The sequence below is a fragment of the Sinocyclocheilus grahami genome, unplaced genomic scaffold (genome assembly GCF_001515645.1).
Source record: "Sinocyclocheilus grahami isolate Dianchi unplaced genomic scaffold, SAMN03320097.WGS_v1.1 scaffold66.1, whole genome shotgun sequence".
In the NCBI taxonomy this organism is placed as follows: Eukaryota; Metazoa; Chordata; class Actinopteri; order Cypriniformes; family Cyprinidae; genus Sinocyclocheilus; species Sinocyclocheilus grahami.
In genome coordinates, this window is record NW_015505245.1 from 821,408 (window position 1) to 847,940 (window position 26,533).

General features: G+C 37.8%; 4 protein-coding genes across 4 annotated transcripts; all 4 read right to left on the reverse strand.

Annotated features, from left to right (window-relative positions):
• Nucleotides 1-396: 396 nt before the first annotated feature.
• On the reverse strand, nt 397-4,773 carry LOC107585088 (homeobox protein Hox-B7a-like). Its single transcript, XM_016271946.1, has 2 exons — nt 4,082-4,773; nt 397-1,153 (listed from the first exon to the last, which is right to left on the reverse strand). Exons 1-2 carry the CDS (start codon nt 4,503-4,505, stop codon nt 894-896), a joined length of 684 nt encoding a protein of 227 aa, XP_016127432.1. The 5' UTR covers nt 4,506-4,773; the 3' UTR covers nt 397-893.
• A 1,528-nt stretch (nt 4,774-6,301) lies between these two features.
• Nucleotides 6,302-8,268, reverse strand: LOC107585089 (homeobox protein Hox-B8a-like). The gene is made up of 2 exons (XM_016271947.1): nt 7,692-8,268; nt 6,302-6,903 (listed from the first exon to the last, which is right to left on the reverse strand). The coding sequence occupies exons 1-2, from the start codon at nt 8,113-8,115 to the stop codon at nt 6,590-6,592; spliced, it is 738 nt and encodes a 245-aa protein (XP_016127433.1). The 5' UTR covers nt 8,116-8,268; the 3' UTR covers nt 6,302-6,589.
• A 6,974-nt stretch (nt 8,269-15,242) lies between these two features.
• Nucleotides 15,243-18,970, reverse strand: hoxb9a (homeobox B9a). Its single transcript, XM_016271948.1, has 2 exons — nt 18,328-18,970; nt 15,243-15,781 (listed from the first exon to the last, which is right to left on the reverse strand). The coding sequence occupies exons 1-2, from the start codon at nt 18,839-18,841 to the stop codon at nt 15,546-15,548; spliced, it is 750 nt and encodes a 249-aa protein (XP_016127434.1). The 5' UTR covers nt 18,842-18,970; the 3' UTR covers nt 15,243-15,545.
• A 4,335-nt stretch (nt 18,971-23,305) lies between these two features.
• On the reverse strand, nt 23,306-26,243 carry hoxb10a (homeobox B10a). The gene is made up of 2 exons (XM_016271949.1): nt 25,407-26,243; nt 23,306-24,326 (listed from the first exon to the last, which is right to left on the reverse strand). Exons 1-2 carry the CDS (start codon nt 25,978-25,980, stop codon nt 24,055-24,057), a joined length of 846 nt encoding a protein of 281 aa, XP_016127435.1. The 5' UTR covers nt 25,981-26,243; the 3' UTR covers nt 23,306-24,054.
• Between the last annotated feature and the right edge of the window lie 290 nt (nt 26,244-26,533).

Below are 26,533 nucleotides of genomic sequence, written 5' to 3' on the forward strand. Positions count from 1 at the left end.
AAAAGACCTTGTTTCGAGGATGTTTTAAACTGATAGTGAATAGAGATTAACTAATATGGAATAACCGTAAAAGTAGACGTCCAGGCGAGGTTGCTTCCGTTTTTATTACTTTTCTGTTTATTATAATCATTATTATTATTATTATCATTATTATTATTGTTGTTGTTATATAAAACAATAAGCAGAGGCGTTTTTCGAGTGCTTTTTAGGGCAACATTTTAAAAAGGCATGGGTCTTTAAAAAGTATTAAAAATACATGCTCGTGGTATTATCACATTCAGGGATATTGCTCAACATTATTGTGATTTTAATTCGATTCGAAACGAAAAACAAGCAAAGAATACAGAAAAGAAAATTCCCCGAGAGGCAAAAATTCAAACATCTTGTAGTCAGCTGTACAGTTCGTTTATTTTAACACTTGCGCAAAATATAACAGGGGAAAATGCTTAAGCAGACAGATATTTACACACAGATACAGAATAGAGATATATCAAAATATGAAATCATTAAAAATAGCTTGCTCCCTTCTGTGTTTGACCCCACAGTGACTACGCCGAACGTAACAGGTCACAAATATATGAAATATATGATCCAGTATTATTACCACTAATATTAATCATATGTATAATTTAGGCTACATGTACAGTATGAGTATTAAACGTATACAACTATATTAAAATGCGTTTTAAAATTACTTTTATTACTGTATTTACTATAGTATAGTCTAACACATTAACACCTTTAACACAAGTTACGTAGGTAGACGACAGTGACATTTTACCTACAGTATTATAAGTAGCATGTCTTTTTTCCAACTCAGTGTATCCCGAAATAAAACAGGTTGAATCGATAGTATAGTCTAAAGTCTATTTTTATGTTTTCCACTTGCGTGGCTACTCATCATCTTCCTCTTCCTCGTCGCCCCCGATTTGGTCAGCAGCAGGAGAGCAGTGGCCCATTGATTTGTTCTCTTTCTTCCATTTCATCCTTCTATTTTGAAACCAGATTTTTATCTGGCGTTCGGTCAAGCACAGGGCGTGTGCAATCTCAATACGCCGCCGTCGTGAAAGGTAACGGTTGAAGTGAAACTCTTTCTCCAACTCTAATGTTTGAAAGCGGGAATATGTCTGACGGCCTCTTTTCCGGTCCGCACCTGTGGAAATGTGAAATGAGGATGAGAAAGCAACAAACATGAATATATGTATACCAACAACATTAGTAAAGAATAATATGAAGTGTTCAAATCTTTATCGGTAGCTAAAAAAAAAAAACAGTTAAAAACAGTTCAGCCAGGGTGAATCCGCATTGGTGTGATGAAAACGAATGACTTATAATTCAATTAAAAATCATTTAAATATGATATAGCTAGTGATAAAAAAAACATTCAGATTTAAGGTAAAAACTTTACACTTCAATGAGTGAATGTAAAAAAAGAGATTCGACTTATTTTAGTACTTTCAGCAATATTGCACACTGGGGGGAAAAGAGTCATCAAAACTCATGCTGCTGCTTGTAGGTGTATTATTGTCGAACCATAAACAACGCGGCCAGTGGTTATACAAACACATTTTCACAAATTGAGATTTGTGACTATAAATATTTAGAAGCGACTTTTTAGCTTTTTACAAAGGCGAAAAACCATCACATAACAAACAGTTATTGAGTCCTGAAATTTTAAAAAAGCGGCCATCAAACTCAAACGTTTTAAATACTTCTAAATTATTTTTTTTATTTTTATTGCTTACATTTAGGTCACAAACTATAGTAAAAATAAAGCAAAACGAAACACACATATGTAATGTAAGCATGCGTTTGACCTCTATTTAAGCATTACGTTTTAACTCTATATTAAGGTTAAGACACAAAACAGTAGCTAATCAAAGGTAAAATGTATCTTAAATATAAAAGTGCACTGTAATTCAAAAGCAAAATGAAAGTACACAAATACCCCTTCTGAAAGAAAATTCACTGGCTTGCACACTCCCGTGACTCAAATGGAGCCCCGGCGTTCAGACTTCCTTCTAAACATGACCAAAGTCAACAACATGATCTAGTTCCCTAACACATAAGCGCTGAAGTGTTCGTCTATCCATCTAGATAAAGAAGCCATCTACTTAAAGTATCCATCTTTTATGCACGTTTAAAGAGAAGAAATCTATCTAGACTTTCACAACCTTGCCCATGCACGGTCAGTGACTTTCTGCTGTCCCTGCGTTTCCGTTTTCAGCAGACTGTGGACAAATGGGGACTGCTTTGAGTTCGTGTGCTTTTTGAACTTTTTTTATTGCACTCTTCAGTCGTTTGTATCTTACTTCCGTCTTGTCGGCAACACCGTGTCACTTCTTGTTGATACTAGTCGCACAAACTGTGCAAAAGCATAAAGAATTTGAGTGAAAAGCAGAAGCGATGAGAGAAATCGAGAGAATGAAATACAAGTTTAGTACTGAAATCCATAAAAATTATACAGCTGTTTCGTTCTTTAAGAGGTATAAATTAAGTGCATAAATTATGTGTCCTCGCAGAACGAATGCTTTTACACGAGTTAAAACAAGGAAGAGCATTGTACTCGGTCACTGTGCAGGGTCTCTGACGTACGCAGGCTCCTGAATGATAGACATGGAAATAGAATTTCATCTGGTCAGTGTGTGAATGTGTCTGTCTGTGAATAGTGAAAGAGAAATAAAGCGAGGGACAGAGACCATCTATGTGAAATATCAAAGCACGAAATCAACTGAAAAGGCAGCTGGCCCTATAGCCTATAAAGACACAAAACCCAGTGGTTGGAGGTACAAGGCCCAGCATATGTGTCTGATGTGTAAAAATGTATGTGATTATATGTGTTTAGCCCATACTTGTGAAGGTTTGTTGAAAGGCCCGACTTCCTTCTATGCATCTGTCTACATCACTTTTGGCGTATCATAAGACCAAATATGTGGCCTTTACAGCAGACATGGCAGGACATCAGTGGACGAATCTGATCTTTCTTAAAATAATAAAATAAACAAATAAAATTATTACAATACAGTTCCCCTATTTGAAAGAAGCTTAATCGTGTTTGCAAACGAAATTCGGTCGATTGGCTGCGGATATTATTCAAATGAAAATTATTTAAAATGTCGTATCTCTCTGTACAAAGACAGTAAGATAGGCTAACTATGACCCATGCATTATTTTTAAATGACATTGGCATTTCACACAAAACTACGACGCAGAACGAAAATGAATACACCACAGGCGCGCAAAGACTATCTGCCAGTAAATGTAAACAACTTTGCTAATGAGGTATCTGTTTCAAAACTATTCATGTTGTTGTATTTTTACACTGGGAGCTAACAAGAGAAGAAGCGCCCCCGGTTGACAGTTGACTGATAGGAACTGACGGTGCTCGGGGAGTGTCTTGAGAGGCCGCAGAAAATCATTAAAAGAGAACTTGTCGACCTCCTTTTCAAATACGTCAGCCGGGACGTGTGGTGGCTATGTGAGAAAAGTGCTATTCCTACGAAAAGTTGACGATTTGTTCAAAACCACTGTTGAGCGAATAATTAGTTGCGGAACTGGCTCGTATGTCTTGAGTCCTATGTTTTGTGAAATTTCCAACACACCCAGGCACATATAAAACACAAACATGTCCACACACAGACACAGTTACATTTCTGACAGTAATTTAAAACAAAGGTCGGCGCAGCTGTGACATACCCTAGAAATACAAGGCCCCGCCCTCTATATGAAAACATGAGGATTTTTAACGCTAGTGATTGCCAACATACTAACTTAAAGATGGATTCATGTGTACACGCAGCAATGCAATCATGACACTCAATCTCAGCAGAATCTTGGGCATTTGCTAAAGCTATACATAATTCATCCAAACCTCTCATATGCCGCCCCCTCCCTTTTCCACAAACACGAACTACTACGCACTAGCGTGTCTTGAATTATGGCGACTAATTAGTCATAAAAAAGATCTGAGGAAAATAACACTTTTTGAAATGACTCGGTCGCTCCCCTTAACCTGTCTCCCTCCCCCTCCGACATACAGACGCACACCCTTGTCCTTAAGAAACATTCAGTTTTCACAGACCTGTGCTCCTCATCCACGGATAGATTCGGAGGTCGTTTTCGTTGTTTTGATGGTAGCCCCTCTGCTCCTCTTTACCACTGCTTTGCGCTTTACAGAGATCGCCAGCGCTCACCATGGGTAGACTCGGATGTTCAAACAGAGAGCTGTGCATGTTCAACGAAACAGCTCCCAGCTCATACGCAGTGGGGTACATGCCTTGAGTCTGGCTGGAAAGGCTAGCACCGTTAGTGTACATGCTCGACAGGGAGACAGAAGATGTAGAGGAGACCGGTGCACCGGTAGAAGCCGAGCCGTAGCCGCTGGCCCGCTGCGAGCTGCAAGAAAAGGCGCAAGAAGTTTGCTCGGGAAACACGCCTGTAGAGAAGGTTGAACTCGCCACTTGGTATTTGGAAAACAACGCGTTTGCATAATACAATGAACTCATAATTTGATAAGTGATTTATATGCCAAGAAGTTTTAGTGTCGGTTTTACGAGGTCCAATGATATATTACAGAATTACAGTCTAGATTTACACCAAAAATCACCCCTTTTTCCTCTGGGGCCACGTGATGGGCAGCACGTGATGAAATATCATCCAATGGGTGTGCGTCTTCCCAGAGCCCCGTCTAATGTGGAGAAAGGCTTCGCAGCTGACCATCCACATAAATTTGTTAAATTATTCACTTACAGCCAATGGTATCTACAGTCCACACAAACGCACTGGAGAACACACAAATTGAGAAGGTTTCTGTAATCACCTAAATCCGTGCCGAATTGTGGGTTGTACAAATTTATAAATGAGTTCAGGTTGTCCAGATTTAGGAACGTGCCTCCTGTTTGAGAGGCCACCACACAAATAACAAGAAACCTATTTATTTCTGCATTGATTTTCAACACTATTTTCTCTTGTCACCGCTCCTGCGCATACCCCAATTTCCTTACTGCATTTTTTGCAATGTCTGTACAGTGTGCCCCGTGTCAAGAGCATGATGGCCCTTACTAGACTCGGCTTTAAAACATCCCTATAGCTTGAACAGTCGCCGTCAACTAGCCATTTCCATGGCGACGGACTGGTTCAGTGCACCCCAAACAGTTTCCCTGTACATAGTTAGCAAACATGTTCACGCCAGAGCTCTGAATCTTGTCGTGGTTACTTACTCTCTCTGAATGTTTGAGAAGCCCCCATACTCTTACGACTAGTAATTCACCTGACACGATGTGCTCCCATAACTCAAATACCCACATTTAACAAAGACCAGCAAGATGAAATTTCGTTTTAAGAGATTTTTGATGTAGATACACGATAATACATAGTCTGTTTATGTTGAGTGGGGTATTATATCGTGTTGTGTTACAGTGTTGGTCTGACAAAGTATGAGGGTTTTCAGTTGTGTTTTCACATGCCGCCTCTCTTTTAGTTCACGTATCTAACTATAAATCAAACATCAGACCACACTACATGACTTTTCTGTGAGATTTACAAATGTGTAAACATTAATTTTATTGTGCTATTCAATGTTTGCGCTTTTATGGATTCTTTGAAATTAAGGCCTATGTTTTAACATAAACCATCTTGTCTGGTAACCTAAAAGTTTTTGATTTGAAGCGGACCTTGGAACCGCACATTAACCACGAGTTTTCGTTTTTATTTGGCGTACTATTTATATGCACTTTCATGCGAGGATACATGGTGCCAGGGACCGTCGCTTGTAAACTTTATTGTGTCCACTTTCTACCGGATTCCTCCAGTTTTGGACACTAGAATACGGTCAAGAATGACAACCAAACATATAGTCATCTACTTCAGTAAAGGTGAAGGACAACAATTGGATTCATAGTAAACTTGGGTCACATGACATCATTTTCAAAATTCTTTTTTATTATGTTTATTCATTTTTATAATCCACTGTGCGCATGCTTACCCCATGAAAGGAAGACAACAAAAATACCATCGATTTAAGAAGAACCAAAGACGTGTAAAAAGAGATTCTACGGCATAAATAGGCAGTTTCATGTTGTTGGAAGTCATTAATGTCTACGTCATCATCATAACATATAAGTGAGAACAGTTAAAAGTGCACCATTTAACTTAAAAACTATACAGCTGCCAAGGTAATTGTTAATGACAATATCCTAACAATAGAAACTTAAGTTTCACGATAAGTATTTCACAAAGAAAGGAGACTAGTTTTAACACTATCATACTCTCTGAACAACAGTTAAAAAGTAGAAATGCCTCTTGTCCTTCATCTTCCTGAAGTTCGGTTTTCACCACATTAAGTGTATAGTCATTCGTCTAGTCCCAGTCATTTTTTTTCTGTTCCTTCCTCGAATGAAAGATGTAACCACTCGACTTGATTAAAATGTATCTGTGAGACAAACCTCCCATGCACACACCGTTATTCTCTTCGTCATTGTCCTGTTTTATTTTCCCTATTTATTCTTTGCCTTTTTGATTGACTGACACACGTACACACAAACACACACACTCTCTCTCACACACACAGACACTCACACTCGCATCCGCTTTACATTTGTTTTGCCTTGTCGCAGTCTTCGCCAGCTGGCTGTGTCCCGGATGCCTGTTCTTTCTCCAGTTTCTCTTTTTCGATCTGCTCTTGTTCAGACTTGCTGCTTGGAAACTTGTCCTTGTTGTTTTCTTTTTTCCATTTCATGCGACGGTTTTGAAACCAGATTTTGACCTGTCGTTCTGTCAGTCCCAAAGCGTGTGATACTTCAATCCGCCGCTTGCGTGTTAGGTAGGGATTGAAGAGAAACTCTTTCTCGAGTTCCAGAGTCTGATAGCGGCTGTAGGTCTGGCGTCCTCGCCTCCGTCCGGCAGCTACTGGCAGAGAAGTATACAGATGTTAGACAGAGCTCACAATAGGCGCCAAATCGCAATTTTACAATCAAGTTCACACATATTCTTGAACCAACATTCCACAAAGGCAACTTCCACGCAAAACGAACGTCTACAGTACATAGGCTAATCGCGATACATTATTAGTTTATGGGTAGGCTATTAGTGTACCATGGAGACTCCACACAGCCTAACACAGTAATTAATGTAATAGCTCCGCCATTACAAATATAAGTACCACGACACTAATACACAGAAATGAGCAACACTAACCTCGCAGTATAGAGTCGTCAAAAAGCAGTCTAGGCTATACTATTTCACATGTTCAAAGGATTAGGCACAGCCATAAATGACATAATCCTTGTGAAATGACCACTGTGTAGTGAAATAAACTCAGGGCTCACTGTAAGCCGTTAAAGGCTGCAGTAAAACTTTGACCTGGGTGAGAAGTGAGAGATCAGCTGTGGGGCAAAGTCTCACACATGGAAACAGTAAGAAGAGAAGGGGCTTTCTCTCGCCCTCTTCTTGCTCTCTCCCACTCTCCTGTCTTTCTATGGCAGGGTCATTAAACTGTAAAGTGATTCACAAGTTTTGAACACCATAAAACAATAAAAACGGCTATTGCCCCCCTCCCCCTCGTGCACACAGGAAATGCAATTCTAAACCTAAATTGCACTGAGATTTTTTTCGTGTGGCTAACCCAGGTTTATGTCACTTCAACAAACACACACAACGCGAGTTGGCCGGCTTTTCTGTCTACCGAGGCTCACCTTGAGGTCGCATCCACGGGAACAGCTGTGTGGGCGACGGACTCTGCTCTGTGTTGTCCGTCTCGTCGCCGATGCCCCCCGCGGCGAGCTTGCAGTCGCTATACTGAACCAAGTCGGCGTCTTGAGCACCGAAAAGCGTTTGCCTCTGGAGAGCATCATAACCGTAGAAGTTACCCGGCTCGCCGTGACAAGTTACTGCACAGGGACTCTGCTGGTAAGGAGATGCGGAGAGCGTGGATGCGCCGTGGTGGTAAAACTCTTGAATCTGAGGGGCATGCTGGAAAGTGGCTCCGGTGCCTGGACCGTACACGACGGTGGGTCTCGTCCCTAGGTCCTGAGCAAATCCGCACTCGTAATAGTTTGGCCGCAGAGTGTCTCCACTTTTGTATTTAGTGAAGAGAGAGTTGACGAAATATGAGCTCATCTTTTGATGTTGTTGTTGGTGCTGATTTTGTTCAAGAGTTTGCGTTTGAATGTCTTTATATCAGCGCAGTAGCTTCAGAGAGTTGTCAGTTTCACAGTTACTGAGGTAACAAACAATGCAGCAGCCAAGCCTTGATTTCCAAAAACTGAACGGTTTGCGTTTGTATACCTTTGTTAAAACAACTTAGCTAAAGCTTCCATAGGCATGTTCCCACTGTAGAGTTCCAGCATCACAATTCCAGTGAAGGGTGACAGTTCCCAACCAGTTTTTCTATGATTTACTCGGCTGCAAATGAGAAGTTTCATATTTTGCTGTGCGTTTTCACGATCATTTGCATCTTCTATCGGATCTTCGTTTCATTGGCTTCTCGCATCCCTACACGGACACCGCTCTGCGCGATTCTGATATGAAGGGAGTGAGTGAATGAAAAAGAGAGAAAAAGAGAAAGCGAGGGAGAGAGAGCTGAGAGGGAGAGAGCGCGAGGGAGCAGGAGAGGGAAGGGGGGCCAAGGGAGAGAGAGGAGGGGAGAATATGCACATTAATATGTTCAAGCGAGTAAGTTAATGAGAAATCTGCCGTTTTGCATCAGATCAAGTGCATAGCCTCTGCCCCCCCCCCAACATTCTCCACTCCAAACCCGTTTGAAAGATTGATTTTTGCATATTCATCACAGACAACCTAAAATGCATATTTACCCGTTAATTTCCAAATCTCTAACGAGGTTGAGTCTCCTTTTTTAAATGTCAGGGTCCAGACGGCCAATTTTAGAAGGTACACGATTTAATTGACATCAGTTTAAATACATCCTATAAACCTTATAAGAACGCTTAAACTTACAAAATCATCCTCTGCAGCGACCAAGGCGCGCGCATCGAAAATAAGACAGGTGGTCATATTTAATATTCTGATGGCCTAATTGTATTTATATAAATATATTTACAGAGATATGATGATGTTGGAATGGACCTGCACGTCAGGTGCAATGGCAAATGTGGTTGTAAATGGTTTAACAAACTATAAAATGCAATAAACGCCTCTACTGTTTGTTGTTGACGTAGAGCATCAAAAAGCTGTTAGGTTTTTATGAGGTTCTACGACCGGTGCTGTAAATGCTTCACTCTGGATTTTATCCATTCGGATATAGTAAGTCCTTTAATTGTAATTTTCGTTTTGTTTTTCATACAGTCTGCCATTGTGTTTAGCATGAGTAAATCTGATTAACATTACCTCGAAAATCCGAGGGGTGAAAAGTACCTTGCATGGAATTTTCTAATGGTAAAAAAAAATCAAAAATCAGTAAATGAATTAATTAAAATGAATGAGTAAACAAACAATATATTTTACGTGCTTGTAGTCATTTAAAAATCTTTCTGGATTCGTTTTGATTTGGGAGAAAAATATTGAATTCTAATTACAAAATGATTATAGAATTATGTAACGTTTCATATTTTCTAAAAAATTGAAGATTTTGTCATTTGTTATGTGTAACAACCAATATTTGTATTTGTCATTTGTAAGCATACACTGAATTAAAATACTCACCTAAAGCACAAAAAAGTTCTCTATTTTTTAAATCTGCATGACACATATGCTGTTGGTGCTTATCATTTTACAACTTCATTTGCATCTGTAATAAATTACTGCTGTGTCTCTCCCAAAATCATTACCTCAATGAGACGAATCCTTTTGAAGCTTTATGTTGACTAGCTATATATGAATAGTCATACGGAATATTTACATTTCAACACGTGAGTTATGCTCAATGTTAATGTTTCTATGTTGCGAGTTAGTCTTAAGCGGTAGTCACGCACATCTTGTTCTACACTTAAACGTTTATCTCTTAACAAGGACAAGGAGTTCACCAAGCGTGAATCTCTCCGTTTGACCAAAGCTTATTATTCGGCTTTAGTCAAACCTAGAATTTCGCATGCTAAATTCTGATGTAAAAAGTAAAAATATAATGCATAAGCATGACAGGCATTCTATTGTAAACATTTTCTGTAATTTTGCATTCATAAATATGTCGGTATATAGTGAATCTAATAATGAAATGAATGGTGTCAGAGAACGTCATACTATTATATGTTTTTGTTTGTTTGTTTGTTTGTTTGTGTGTTTCTTTTTTTGTGTACAATTTCTTAAATCACTGCAATAGCGGTAGTCAAGTGATGTGTTTTTTTGCTGTCAATAAAACATTTGCTAACCCAAGTTTTGTGTGGTGACTTTATATCTTATGCTACTCAATCATATAATCGTCCTATTACCATTTAAAACAATCACTGAATCATCACATCTCATGATGGATGTACACTGATTCAATTTCTTTTACAATTGCTCTAATAGCCTAGTTTCTAATAAGCCGAGCTGAAAACGTTTAATAATCTATTTTATTAAGATTAAATGTTTAAACAGAATTAGCTACACAAATGTATTATTGATTATGATATCTTTTTGTATCCTAACATTTAAAGATAGCCTACATTTATTAGATATATGGTAAAATATATAGGTAAAAAGGGTCTACTTGTTTCTCAAGATCTTTATCACTTAGATTGAAGAATCCTCTGAAGTTAATGTTCTTCGTCTCTTTCAAAATCTCCGCTGTAACAGGGGGAACTTGTGTGAACCTTACTTTAGTCAAGTGTAATACCGCACATGTCTGCAAATGTTTTGGCCCCAGTGTTTCCGGTTTGGGGGTGGAGGATGGCCAGCCAGTCACTTTTTGATGGAACAACATTGCCATCAAGCGGCAATTGTGTGTTACTCCATGAGCAAATGCAGCTGCAATGAGACGGAAGTTCAAAAACTAATGGTTCTATAAACAACGGACATAAAAACAGAATGAGCGAATTAACAGCTCAGTAAGTGCAAATTCAATGATGTTAAGTACTTATTTTCATTCTCTATAACAAGAAATCCATTTAAAACCGACCCTTGTATGATCTAGTCTTGTGTGTTTTTCATCATATCTAGAAAAGTAATTTACATAGGGTTGGAACCCTAACACTAACGTTAAACCATAAAAAAACAACGAAAGAAAGGTTTACTTCTGTCTTACTAGTATTTTGCTAATATTTTAAACTGTATTAACCTTATAATTTAGAATAAGACTCAATAGAATTCCGTCCGTGATATGCAATTTTTATTTGGGTTACACTCTTCTTATTTTAATGTACAACTACTACTATTACCGCTATTAATAGTAGGCTACCATCACCAAACCTACTATTAACAACAACGGGCTAATAATAATAGGCCTACACTGATGCTAGCGGCCTCGTATTATATTTAATTAACCTACATGCACACTGTTAGAAAAAAAATATTCAGTCCACGAAATAACATTTCCATGCATAAATACTTACTTCTCCTTTTTCATTTGGGGTACGTTCTTGTGTATTATTGTCTCACAAGCATCACAAAATTACTACTAGTAATCATCATCACCATTATCATGTTGCCTTTCCTTTTGATAGTTGTCGATACTGACAGTCTTTAAGCTTCTAATCATGGAGTTCAATTACAGAGACTAATTTTTATTTTTTTGAAAGAAAGAAAGAAAAATATTTAGATTATTTATTCGAAAGCTTTATGATGTTATTATTCACATCATTGTGTAGGTAGTTATATTACACTACACCACCAAACCACACACCGCGACATGACCATAATTCTTAACAAGTTTTTGCTATTCATATATACAATAAAGCAGATTTAACTATCTGAATTTTAAACTAAAATAATAAACTATAATGAACATACTTCGGGCTACATTTTAGGGAATCTATAGTTGGCGAGATTTAGCGTATTGTGTGGTTTTGTTTTTGAGAGAATTAAATATTTCTCTTTAGCAACCGGCCTTTGTATCACCAAGACACAATCGGATGTGTACCCACAAAATGGCGAATTCGAGCCCGGTCTCAAAGATTGTAAACAAATTAACGTTGGTCATCCCAGACGTCTCGCCAGAAATCCTTTTTGTGGCAGTTTATGGCCCGCTATAAGGGCTGTAGTGCGTTCGGAAATGGAACAAAGGGTGGGCGTCCATTGAATTGGACTCGGGGCTCTCATGTGGAAGTCCAGATCTCACCCACCCCGACCCCCTACTCTGTAAGGAATCTGGATGGCTAAAGAACAAACGCTGTACACAATAAACGACAAATGCGAGAAAGGGGAAGAAAAAAACAGGCTCCCCCAACAGAGACACAGTGTTTACGCAAATTATTTTGCCTTACAATTATTAGAATCGTGAAACGTTTTTCACATTTTCTTCCATTTTTTCTCGCGTAGTGTTTGCTTTACAGCCATTTAGTTCTTAACCTTCAGAAATGTATACCCTATAAAGTTTTATTACAGTCATATTATTTTATTGCGGCACACTACATTGAATTTCTTTCTCTTTTTTATGACAGTCGACTTCCCATTTCCTCCGAACATCGAGCGTACATCCTTTCTGCAGTTTGTTTCCTTTCAAAACACCAAAATAAAGGGCGTTAATGGTGTGGCAGGACTCAAAATCTCTTCTCATCCCTAGAATCACCAGGACAGACTTATGCTGAATTAATATGTGGCGAAGGCTGAATTCGTGCACACATCTGTGAGCCAGGACAACTGGCAATGTCTTCAAAAATATTTAATTGTTACAATCTGTTGAATGCAGATCTTTTTTAAGCTGTCTCCTTTCTCTTCTAATTTGCAATTGCATCAATTACATAATTGTTAGCATTTGGACCGTCTAAATTTGTAGTCAAATCATTGTATTTTCTGTAGTCTTATTCTATTTTTTAATCTTATAAAACTACATATGACCAGATTTGCCATCGCATTTGATACTACACTCTGATTTTCTCTGCTAACAGTGGGACTCTAGTCTTACATTATCGAGTATCTAGAACTTCCGAGTCTGAAACATTTAGACCTACCTTATCCCTTTTAGTTTGCATAATGTATCATGCATCGCCTCTGCAGGCAAAATATCCTTCTTGACTTCTGATGCATAACTTACATCTGGAGGATGCGGTATAGCCAAATATAACACCACAAATATCATAGGGGAATCAAATAATACGTTAAGAAGAGAGCCAAAGCAAAGATGAGTCATTGTTATTCTCGGTAATTCTTCTTTCCACATATGAGCCGCACGTTCCTTCATTCCGATTCAAGATGAATGCTCGAGCGCACGATAGCATATTTACAACATATGACTCATTATAAAATACAGTAAACATTAAAGTAGAGTACTACAGCATGTCATTCGCTACAGCACAAAAAGGATTAGATAAACTTTGGGCTGTTAACAATGAAAAACAAAGGGCAATTATTGGCAAGCACGCCAAATAAGGTAAAGCGTTGACATGTGCTATAATAATAATAATAATAATAATAACAATAACAATAAAAACAACAACAATGGTAATGATAAAAAGCAGCAAAGACATCAATTTGACAAAAATGTATGTTAGTGTGTCGAGCTAGTATCGATAACACATACACAAAGATATGTCATGCACAGCCACGCATATTTATTTTAATTACATGATGAACGTTTAGATTTCGAGAGAGTTTCTGTTGTAGTGATACACCAGACTGTGCACTCATTTAGAAGAAAAAATATATATTAAATTTTAGATTATATTGTATTTGGGTATCTTTCACCAACATTATAGCTCTGTCCATAAGAATAACAAAACGTGTGTGGTTTATGTGTAAACTTTTAATGAGTCCAGCATCAACAGTGCAATAGCACAGATTAACAACACAAAACAATAACACAAAAGGAGACAGAACAGTCGTGTACAAAACAATTTAGATCTTACGTTACAGGTTAAAGTCTGTAGGCGATGTAGGCCTAATTATTTGTCTTTTTTAATAAATGTACAGACGCCAAGCGTGTTAGAAACTAGCACAAAAAGTGTGTGTGTGTGTGTGTCTTGAATGGACGTGCGTTAAAGAAAGTGGGAAACTGTTGTATCTAACCGTTTAAGGAGTAGCTAATTGACATTTGAAGATAGCCGCGCTCAGTTTCTGTTAAGTCAAATCACAAAAACATAAAACAAATCTCTAAACCAACAAAGTCATATGAAGATTCGAGCAAATATAGAAAAAAACATCACTGACAATGGACAACGGACATGAATCTGGACACAAGAAACGTGTAAACAAAATAAGAAAAATAAAAGGTTAGGTGTATCCGCTCATTCAAGTATGAATTATTTTTTGAAATTCTTTTTACAACATAAAAAACATTCAATTTAAAAGAAAAAAAACGTATTTACAATAAATTAAAACAATCCTTAGACCGTACATAAAACAGCTTCGAATTAATACTAGCTTTTTCAATAACACGTACATAAGAAAACTACACAATACGAGGCATGCGCAAATTTATGTAAACAACTGCGACCGAATCTGTATTAAAGTTTGTTATACATTTAAGCACGAATCAATTCTATGGTTACTGACACGCTATACATATACTCGGAACCTGCACTCTAATTTTCAAAAGGATTATTTTGGGATATTTGAACGCGCAAACGCGAAAGAAAGAAAGAAAGATTAGTAGGTAAAACAACTCATTTCATTCGTGTTTAATTACTTCAGTTTGATTCTTGATTTTGACCCCAAATGATACAAACACTATTTGAACGAAACTATGGTAGAAGCTATAGCCTAAAAAAATCTGAAAGCAAATTTAGAAATTAGTATTACCATTATTAATACATTCAAATGAACCAAGACATTTAAGTGTGCGTCTACCACAAATCTCTGCGCACAAGTAAATGTCAAAAGGAGCTAATGTATAATATCGTAAACTTCAAAAGGTTTTTGAAAACCGTTAGCATAGCACACTTCAATAACCGGTTCACAAATGGTATAGACACTACGAACTAAAGGCTGTTTTATTCCGCTCTTATAATAATAATAATAATAATAATTTTGTAAAAGAGAGCTCACGTTTTCAGCAAACACGTGAACATGCTTTACAGATCAGCAAAACTTCCCTTGTATATTGAATGAGGCTTATGTTTTGTTAAATACATTTTATATCAGCACATGTCTATGACAAAAGGAATGATGAAAAATGCAGAATTATAGACAACAACTTTATAAAAAGCACAATATTTCAGCTTTTCTTAGCCTGTTGAAACAGTTCCTTATCACCTGTTTATTTCCTGATGAAGTGTTTCTTTCGCACAAGTCATAAAATGCAATAAAAGAAGGGAGAGAAGGCACGACGTTTTCCCCCTCCTCTGCATTTTCTCTCCTCTTCCTTATACTCTGTATGCTTTACACTGTCCAGTCATGCGGGAAATGGTTTGTGAGTGCGTGTGTGCGTTTTCTTTTTGATGCAGTAAAACCTTCTTGCATCGGCTTCCAGATTTAAAAGACTCTTTGTAAAAGGCTTGAACGCCTGGCACCAGTCTGCGTTATTATTCTTTGGGCTGGTCCTTATTCATTTTCTTCATTTTCATCCTTCTGTTTTGGAACCATATTTTTACTTGTCGCTCTGTCAAGTTCAGCAGACGAGCTACCTCGTGTCTCCGGTCTCGGGTGAGGTACATATTGAACAGAAATTCCTTCTCCAGCTCCAAGGTCTGATATTTCGTGTATGGACATCGCTTCTTCCGGGATGATCGAGCGTGTAACCAGTTTGCAGATGGGTCGTCTGCAAATGACAGTCAAAAACAAGAAGAGCATATCATAATATTAGAACAGATTCCAATATGAAACAGGAAACACATTTCACAATGCACTCAAATTTACAGCTTTCACGAAGACTGAATGTTATTAAAATAAAGTGCTTTAGGGCGCCATCACTTACAAATGCATGTAAACCAACACCAAGATGGATGAAAATAAAAGAAAGGAAAGCAAAGCAATTTCACCCTGTTAACTTGATACGCAATAATAAAAAAGAATGTATCTACGCTTAAACTGTAAAACCACCACTAGGCCACAAATTTGTACAAGAGGCCATCTAAGTTCACTTGTGATGATCCATGTCATTCATCTCCCTGCAATGGAGAACGTGAAAGCAATGAGGGGAAAAAAATAAAATAAGAAAAGGACTGAGGGGAAAGAAAGGTTTAATTTTGAACTCTACAGGGATTTTAATCATACTGGAATGCACTGTAAAATATGGTCACATGTGACATGAGATTATCTCCTTTTTAGGGAGAAATGTGGGATGAATTACGGAGGAAGAGCATCTCTAACGAGGCGTCTTCTCCCTCGGTGGTTTGGTCGGGAATGCAGATGGGAGGCTGAAGAATTTCCGTTGTGCTGACTTTTGTTAACAAGCACATGGAAAAGCTGAACGTTACAGCGACTCGAGATTCACTGTGATGACGAAATTGGTGTCACCTGTGCACGTCTTCCGTACCTGTGTGGGTTCAGTGACGTCAAGGGAAAATTTCTACCATGCTGGTGCTTCATGCTCTCTTAATAAAGTGCATAATAGTCGAATGAAAAACCTTCAACGTTTTGCACATAACTCCACTTTTCAGGAACTCAGACAGATTGGTATGCTAGCATGTTATAAAAAGCCACGTATTTGTAGATTTGCATTTGTTTCCCATCCTCTGCGTGGAAACTCCATCGCTTCTGCCCCAAGACATACACATGGAGCCACACATCAGCTTTCTACGATATCCCAAATCTTATGACGCAACTGTATTTTCCTATGATGGAATTAGATACAAGCATCTAAAATGATTAATGCGCGTGTCATGTCAGCTAGAGGCCTCGCGGACACGTCTGCATATAACTTGCGACTTGCGAGACAGGACCGAGATGTGATCCCTAACAATGAAACACTAAGAGGGTCATACTATATGATGAGAAAAGTGACTTGCGTTTCCATTAATAAAAAATAATCAAAATCCACAAATTAGCTACACAAAGTTTAGAATTATTTTATTGCATGTAGGCAATTTGATCAAAACGTTTTCAAATACAATACACCTCTGACTAAAGGATTGCATTTGCCCATGTTTGGATTGAATCGTATTTTACTCTGATAATTTTTTAACGCAACATATCCCAAAGAGCTCACATACGATTAATGGGGATGTTGGCTCCTCTGATAACTTAATAGACTTGAAAGCTATAACTTTTTCCTTCTCGTGGGCAGCCATGAGCACAAAGCGGGACGTGTATCTCCCAACATCATTGCTTTTGCCTACAGTTTATTCTGGAATGCCGCCCGGGGTAGCACATTGGGGATTTCTATTGCGCACAATTCCATTAGTTCACAGTGCTGCAGTCTATTTCACGGATTAAAATCAATGGCCTTTTCAAATTCATTGCGACAAAATCGAAAAGGATCGTTGAACAAATCCCTAAGAATTAAGATGCAATTCTGAAATTGTTGGAATAATTTGGCAATAAATAATCTTATATGGTTATGAGCTGGAATTACTCTATGGATAATTATCTGCACCGGCTCAAACCCACTCTTGAGGGAGCTCAAGAACAGGCAAACAGGTCGGGGAAAAACATACAATCCACCCAGCAACCAGATTTACCACTAAAAACATATTTATGCAATATTTATTTTGTGGTACTTAAATACCTTGACCTCAGGGCTTATATACAGTCAATAATATTTACACAGAAATAGAATTGGATAAAATAAATAAATTCAAGGTTCAGATGAAACGCGAATAAACCATATAATAGTTTTGCTAACCAAGAGCTACTAAACAGAAAACTAACATTTGCACTATAGTATAAGTAAGAGAGGTTTTGGAGAGTCATTGCACCAAATAAAGCTGGTTACAGCCGACCCACAACTGGCTGGTGCACTAAAGTGCACTGACGCGTAAATAAGGGACTCTAACAGAGATAGAAAGAGAACGAATATATTAAAAGTTACTCAAGAATGAAATAAACGCAAACAATATGATGGGAAAATTAAAGCTTGTTTTATAAATGTGTGAAACCTCTACGTGAGTCAAAGTCCTCTACCTCTACATGCAAAGCAAAACAGTCCTCAGCGATGCTATATAGGCTATGTATAGCATGGCTAAATCATACATATCTGGGTAAAAAGGTATATTCGTTAAAAAAACCTACATGCTAGCGAAGACCTGAGAATGCTATGATCATACTTTGCTGCGTAGGTGTCTGTTGCTCTCCGTTGCTTTGTTCTAGTTTTATGACAGCATTAAACGCTTTACAGAGTGTTCACTTCCTAGGTTTATAACTTACTTTGATCCGGTCCCTCTTTGTCCTCGCTGCCTTCGCATATGTCCTTATTGTCTTCAAACCCGGCGCTGTGACTAGAATTCATCTCTCGTGCTGTAGAGGACTCCAGGATATACTCATGCTGCCCAACTAGTTTCGGTGGTTCCCCGAGATGTCCCAGGAGCGGCTCCATCTTGACCTGTCCTTGCCCAGGCAGAGGCTCTGCTCTCGGAGCACAGTCGAGCCATGTGCGGAGGTATCGAGTATCCGTTGAAGGCACTGGCTGCGTCGTTATGTACGGATGGTAGATCGCGGGTAAGCCATTGGACGCGTGGGAACTGAATGGACTCCATGATGAACTGAAAACTGGAGGTTTGGGCTGGAAGCTACAAGAGGGGAACTCGGGATGCTCGCCGGGTCCCGGTTGTCTAGCGCTGGAGTACTGTACATTGGAGAAGCGGGACGCGTTCGGATCTTCTCCCTCATGACTTATGATAGAATCGACATAGTAGTTGCTTAGAGTTCCAGAAATTGACATTCTCGGACATTATATAACGTACTGTTCATTAAAGGGAAAACATGTACAATAGAAATGTGCTTTACTCCCCTCTTTACGGTACTCCTCTCTACTCGCTCGCCAACGAAGTAGAGCCGGGCTGCTGTGGTGTGCGCTCCGAGCGAAGTGATTGGTCAGACTTTTTTCGCGAGCCTGATAAAGCGTCAATGGGGGTGTAAATCAATCCGCCAAGAGGCTGTACGGAGCTCTCCTCCTCTTGCGCTCTCTATATTTCCCATCTAAATAAATTGTCTTGTTTATACAATATGCAAAATGGGAGCGTGTCCATATATCTCCAGATATCTACAAGCAGTCGGGAAAATGTCAACTTAAATTATGAAACGTTTTGACATTATATAAAAAAATGCATATGCAGGGCAATGGCCCACAATAATAAGTGAGAGAATTTTTTTGTCTATGAGTTGATGTGGCATTATATCGTGATCTACAGCATACGTGCTGAATGGGAGCTTGATCATATCTGCTTGATAAAATGTATGACAATAACTATTTAATATAGGCAATTTATCGATATATTTAACAGACACCACAAAAACCAAATTAAGGCGGTGACGTCTGCTTATAAAGTTTACTCAACCGATTTTTTTCACAAAAAAAACGTGTTTAAACGTCTAAACCTACGAGGAGACAAACTTCTTCCTTTTTGGAGTAATAGGAGTACGTTGAGATAATGAACAGCTTTATTGGGAAATTAACAGTCATTTTTTGTTAACGAGGGTATTAAACACCACCGTGCGACAATCCCCTTGTATTTATGGAAGAAACTACTTGAACTTTTTTGGTCGTTTAATACTATAATAAAATACTACATCAGGCAGCTTTGATTTTTATAGGCCTGATATACTGCCTGTGGCGAGGACCGTGAACGACTCCGCTAGTATTCGATCCAGTCGCTCATTTCACACACACAAATAAACAGGATTTTCTTTTTTATTTTATCACTCTATTCAGATACACACCAGTCCATTCTACTCTCTTTGCAACATTTAGCAACAGAAATTCTAAATTACGCTTGCAAAAAGGCAAATGTTTCAGGAAGGATTTCACTGTCTGTGGTGAATGTCTTGGACCATCAATGCAATGTAATACAATATAACAGTGATTTCAGCACTTGCTGTGTGTCTTGGCCGTGCTCAATAAATAGTTGCCCCTAATATACAAGAATGAATAGACCACATGATGCTGTTGTGCCTCAGCAAAAGGACAATAGCAAATTATGTTTCTAAATTTACAAAAGTCATTAAAACTGAAAAAAGACATTAAAGCAACTATTACCATCTTATTTCATGTGAGTTTAGATAGCCCATACTTAGCTTCGTGTTAGGTTTATAACAACACCCGTAACCACAGATAAACAGGGCATGTTGCATAATAAGATACATTTGTGCAGTAAGTTGCTCTATAGAATCTCTAAAACCACTAAAATTTTAATTACATCAGGAAAAGGCTATGCACTTAAATCACAACCTAGCCGTTTTAAAAGGCATTTAACAACATTTAAAAATCAATTAAAAACAAGAATCTCTGCTTTCTGCTAGAATTACTAGAGAAAATGATACATAATCTAAAAAAAGTGCATCGAAAGCTACACATTAAGCCTATATTGTAATCTATTTGGATCGTATTTCCTTACGTAAAATTAGGCCTCTATACTACGAATAAGAGCACCGTGGAACATGCCACATACTATCAAGCTAGTTAAAATGTATGATGTGATATTCTAAAACAAAAACAAAACAAAAAAAACAGGCATAGCCTACTGGTGAGCATACAAGTTTCAAGTATTTCTTTTAGTGAAATTCGTGTTTAGATAAGTACTGTTTGCTGTATGTGACAACAGAAAATACAATTGTATTTAACATATTCCTGTTTATAAAGAAACAACGCCTATTTTAAATTTTGAACAAGGAAATTTCATTCAAACAAATGCTAATCATCGAGATGCATCTTAGCACACGTATTTGCAAATAAATATCTATTTACAAGAATAACGTAATCTGTAGGACATTTTTGAAATCGTTATAGTGTTAGCTTCCTTTGGCTGTTAAGCATGACTCAGTATCTTCCTCGTCCACATTCTGAATATGTTTGATATTTTATCATAAAGTTTCTTCAAGTTGGCCTAATCAAGGCATCAGCAACAAATATATCAATGTATCCTTTTCAAAGCAAAGTTTAAAATGTCTTAATATCAACACCGTTTTATAGCTATTATAATAGTTATATAATACATATATGTAAGTACCCTAAACATCTCTTATTTTATTCAGTATAGAAGAGTGGACCTTAACTGGAAGGTCAAACTGCGCGTCTCACCTTCAATATGGAGAGTTTCTTGTATCGAGTGGGCCAGTGCTGTAATACGAATTTACATGTTGCAAGAATTCGTAAAATTTTGAATTTCGCCATATTTTTTGCTGGTATGGCCTACCGATGACTTCAGCAATGATAGCATATTGACCAATATTGTTGCACGCTATTAGTCACCACAAGCAATCACTCTGGAAACGTTACCACGCAGTGTATAATTCAAATCATCAACAAATGCAATTTTACAAAGTTTCCACATCAAAACGAAGTTTTCAACTGCTCTAATGAGTTTGTTCAAAAGAAATATCACAGTTAATCAGATTTTTTACAGCTTCTAAAACGACAGAATTGATGAGATGTGTTCTAAACGGTTTTTGGTAAATTTATTACTGTTTTAGCTAAATTATTCCTCCCTGTATATTTAAAATCTAAAAAAAAACTAAAAAAGCTTAGATCTTCAACGATCTGTTGAAAGCCGAATTTCGCCATATTTTTTGCTGGTATGGCCTACCGATGACTTCAGCAATGATAGCATATTGACCAATATTGTTGCACGCTATTAGTCACCACAAGCAATCACTCTGGAAACGTTACCATGCAGTGTATAATTCAAATCATCAACAAATGCAATTTTACAAAGTTTCCACATCAAAACGAAGTTTTCAACTGCTCTAATGAGTTTGTTCAAAAGAAATATCACAGTTAATCAGATTTTTTTACAGCTTCTAAAACGACAGAATTGATGAGATGTGTTCTAAACGGTTTTTGGTAAATTTATTACTGTTTTAGCAAAATTATTCCTCCCTGTATATTTAAAATCTAAAAAAAAAACTAAAAAAGCTTAGATCTTCAACGATCTGTTGAAAGCTCACAAAGCTTCACAAAGCTTCACACAAAGCTTTAAGTGAAAATACAAATTAAACCAGAGAGACAGCAGTTGTTCAGTTAGGAAAACACACAATAGTACAACAGTAAAAACAACCAACTATCTACCAAAAGAAACGCGTTTTTTCATAGATCATGTGTTTATATAAAATAAATATGAAATATGTATGTGTGTGTTTTATACAGCATGAAAAGGTGTTTATTCTACTCCAACTGCAAAATTTTACAGTTGATCACAATTGATTAACATCACATTTCCTAAAACATTTGAATATTTATAAAATAGTTTAATAAACAACTGATACATTTCATCTTCACTTAAATGAAACCTACAAAAATATAGCACATCTCATAACACAATACAAATTTAATAATAAAAATCCTTCACAGTGCAAGTTAACATGCCATAGTTTCAAACATCCATAGCTAACGTTCACATGCTTTACCATTATATCCGGTTATTTCTTCTTAGTGCACACATTAAAGACACTCAAGAAAGCGCTCACAATATTTTTCGGCCATTCAAATACAGGTCTAGTAATGCAAACCTGAGATATTTGAGATGCGGATGAAAGAAGAACGTAAAATGAATCCAGATGTGTAAATATAACTTCACCTTAACTTCTAAAATTCAAATAACTCCATTTGAAATAACAATAAATTAATTCCAGGTACAATATAATTTGCATTTTTGATGCACTTACGTTACATGTTTTGTAACATATATTTCTGGTTAAAAAATAGTTTGGGCTAGCCTAATAAAATAAAATAAAAATAGTCAAAATTTTCTTTTGGACTTAGTGTTAAGACTGCACACATTCTATTAATAAAATGGAATTTCAAAAAGTTTTGTTCAAATTAAACTCAAATGTCTTTTTTCTAATACAATTTTTTCTACACCCATAATCAAGTAGCCAAAATCTGTGTATACATCTATTAATAAAAGTTCACAATCAACTCAAAACCGCAGTTAAAGTTTTGGAATTGCCTTCTCCTTTATTGTAAGACTAAAGAAAGCGTCATGCCATGTTCTTCGTCAAGTAAGTTGTCATGAATTGAATTCTTGAATTGTATGAAACAAAAATGAAAAAATAAGTAGGCCTAATTTAAAATGTAACGCTTGTATTAAAAATTCTAATTTGACCATTATAGGTCTACTTATTTTTCAAAACGCCTTGTCAATACTAAATTAGAACACTGCCGATAAGTTCATTTTCAAAGTGACCACCGTACTTTCTACTGAATAAACGTTTTATGGTCACGAAGTGCAATCTTTTATTTAAAAATGCACTGTTTTTCAAAACAGAAACTTTTAAAAATCACAGTTTAAGTTATACATTCAACCATGCTTCAGCAGAAGAAAAAAATCTGTGCCTTTTCACTCCATCTTATATAACGACAAGACAAGAAACAAAGTTTAAAACAAAACAACAGTACCTGTGCTTTATGTAACTGCTCCTCTGATAATGGATTCCCTTTTAGGATTTTTTTTACTTGGGAGTGTCCGCACATAGTTAGCTACCTAACATATAAATAGCCTACTATGTCCCCCCAAAAAACAACCGCTAACACTCATAACCTGTAACAAAAATCGTCCTCATAGGCTAATGGGAAAACAATGTTTAAATATCGAAAATTACAAAATATTAGGTCGCTGAAAAGTTGACCAGAACTTAAACGACATCAATAAACATTGTCCATGGGCCTTGTGTGAATACGACAAGCTTACATCGAATAGGCAAAAACGTCTCTTCTTATTTCGTTACAATTTTCTGTTCATCTTCATGCAAGGTATTAAATTTATGTCCATTACATTTGCCTTATTGAACACATATTGTGAAACACCGTAGTAAGATTTGACTGATCGTTTCCTCCCGTTAATCCATCAGAAGTAGCAGTTGCATCAATCCACTTGCACCGGATGAGCTGAAATGATTTGTGCGCCGAGTTCGGTATTTTTAACCGTATTACATAGCAAACTAGACAGTGAAACTTGTACCAAGGTCCCTTGTCTGGTGCTCTCGAGTCATTCTTTTCAGTTTCATCCTGCGATTCTGAAACCAAATCTTAACCTGGCGGTCGGTGAGATTTATGCTCCGGCTAAACTCCAGGCGGCGCTCGCGAGTCAGGTACATGTTGAATAGGAATTCTTTTTCCAGCTCTAAGATTTGGTGTTTGCTGTAAGGACATCGCTTCTTCCTCCCTGATTTCGCCGACAGCCAGCCATTTGCAGCGTTTTCTAAAGTCACGTCTTCAGATAAAAAGAGAAAGAGAGACAAGGCTATTATACAGTCGCCCTTCACAGTGAGCAAATAGCCACTGAGCTTGACGCTCGCGGCCATTACCTGGCTGTGTCCGACATTTTATGACAGGAAATAATGTCAGCACAGACTACGCACTGTGTCTCTCTTGGTCGGCGAGAGGGGGAGAAAAAAAACAAATGAGGAGAAAGGGAGAGAACGATAACTGATATGAATTGCATAAACATTTTGAAGTTCATTCAAATATTATCTTAACTAAAGTGAATTTAACCAATTATATGGTTCATAAAATGGACGAAGCCAAGAAAAGCAACAAAACAAAGTAAAAAAACAAGGGAAAAAAGAGAAAGAAAAAGTATTGGCCCTCACATTCCAGAGGCTGAAAGGGCATTTACTTGTCACCTTTAAAGTTTTCTCATTTATAATGCAACTTTCAATCGTTCTTAATTTTTTGTTATAGGTTTAGCATAATAAAAAATGTCTTAAAAATAGCCTACTGCACATTTCGGGCTAAACAAATAAAATACATAAGTGAATATTCAAGATATAGACTATTTAGGAAAAATGGCAAACCAGTTACACACACACACCTTTTAGAAATTTTAGGCCTCTGCCACGTTTATCAGAGTCCTTAAAACGCGTGTACATTTTGCTCTAAAATACTAGGATAGTAAAAATATTTTTTACATGGCTGCTCTGAATCTGCTAACGTTGGTTTATCTTTACATTATAGGCCTAGCCTCAACAGCCTATACACACGAAGTGTGTAATTATACCAAACCGTCAGTTCAGACTTTCTTCGTTTCACATGAATAAAAAGTGTCCTAAAGCAATGCCACACCTGGCCCACACTAAGGTTTCCAGTTGACAATGGATCCTTCCGCTGTTTTGATGTTCTGAGAAACGACGTGCAATTTAGTCTGTCTGGGGCAATTCGGTGCAATAAATTCATTTTCAAGCCCTTTGTGTCTTAGTGGCTACACCCTTCAATTGCTTTCGGAAAGGGAAAAAATAAAATCTTGATGGGCTTGCTTTACCCACTGCTGTCTCTTTTAACCTTGTTTACCCACCTTGCATTCCCTTTCTGTGAGTTTTATCGCTCCCGGTAAAGTCTGTCTGGTGATTATTTGGCTCTGTGTCGTCTCTACTCCTTTGACTGATGCTCAGTGTGGTGATGATGCTCCCGGTGGTTCTGCTTTCACTCCACTGGCTTGGGTATTTAGTGCTTTCCGTCGTTAAATAATGCGTATAGGGCTTATTGTCAGTTTCTGAACAGGAAGGCGCGGAGAAAGACAGACTGTGCAACTGTTGGGAGTCTGAGTGGGAAGAGTGCGACGGACTCTCTGGATCCGTGTCGGTATTGAGAGATAAGAGTTTGTGTCCGGAATAAAAAGACGGTTCTGGACGATGGTTGTCGTCAGTGCCGTTCAGAGAGCCCATATCTGTCATGAATCTGCTGAAGGCGGAGATGTCGAGAGGCTGTCTGGCTTGCCCTGTTGGGTCCAGAGAAAAATAGAAGGGGTCCTCTTTTCGACCTGAAGCGCTGATGGGGCACGCGCTGACATGAGAAACCTGGACAGGACTCAAGCGCGCTCCGTCCCAGTTCACAGCTCCATTGAGAAACTGGTGACGCGGCAGAGCCATGGCTTACCAGGAAATTTCTGAATCTGGTTTACTGTCTGGAGCGCGATCGAATACGCTGGGGTGGTCCCGCTATTTTGGACTTGGCACTCCAGGTTAGGACGTGAGCCTCCGTTCGCCCCACGCAAAAGATCCTTTATATTTGGACTATCGAAAGATTTCCCTTCAGACAGTGTGACAATCACCGCAGAGAATTTGTCAGAGAATGACATTGCTGGAGCATATTTTGGGCCAAGGCAACAGTGTCCTTACTACTGGCTTTTCAAGCAGTATGGCGCACGTACGTTTCCTTCTGCTGCTAGCTCAATAGAGACTGGGGTTCACGGACAAGCTCCTCCCCTTGCAGAACTGCTTAATTCAAGTGCTTCATCAAGCTTCCATCCCAAATCATTGTGATTTTTTTAAATTAATGCGATACCAGATTATAGGTAAATGTCTGAATAAAAGCCCATGAAGACAATCTTATTAGACTAATCGTATTGATTATTTGAAGATTTAAAAATTATAATAATAAATTATATTCAAGGTGAACTAAAGTTAGCACTGTCTTTGCGAA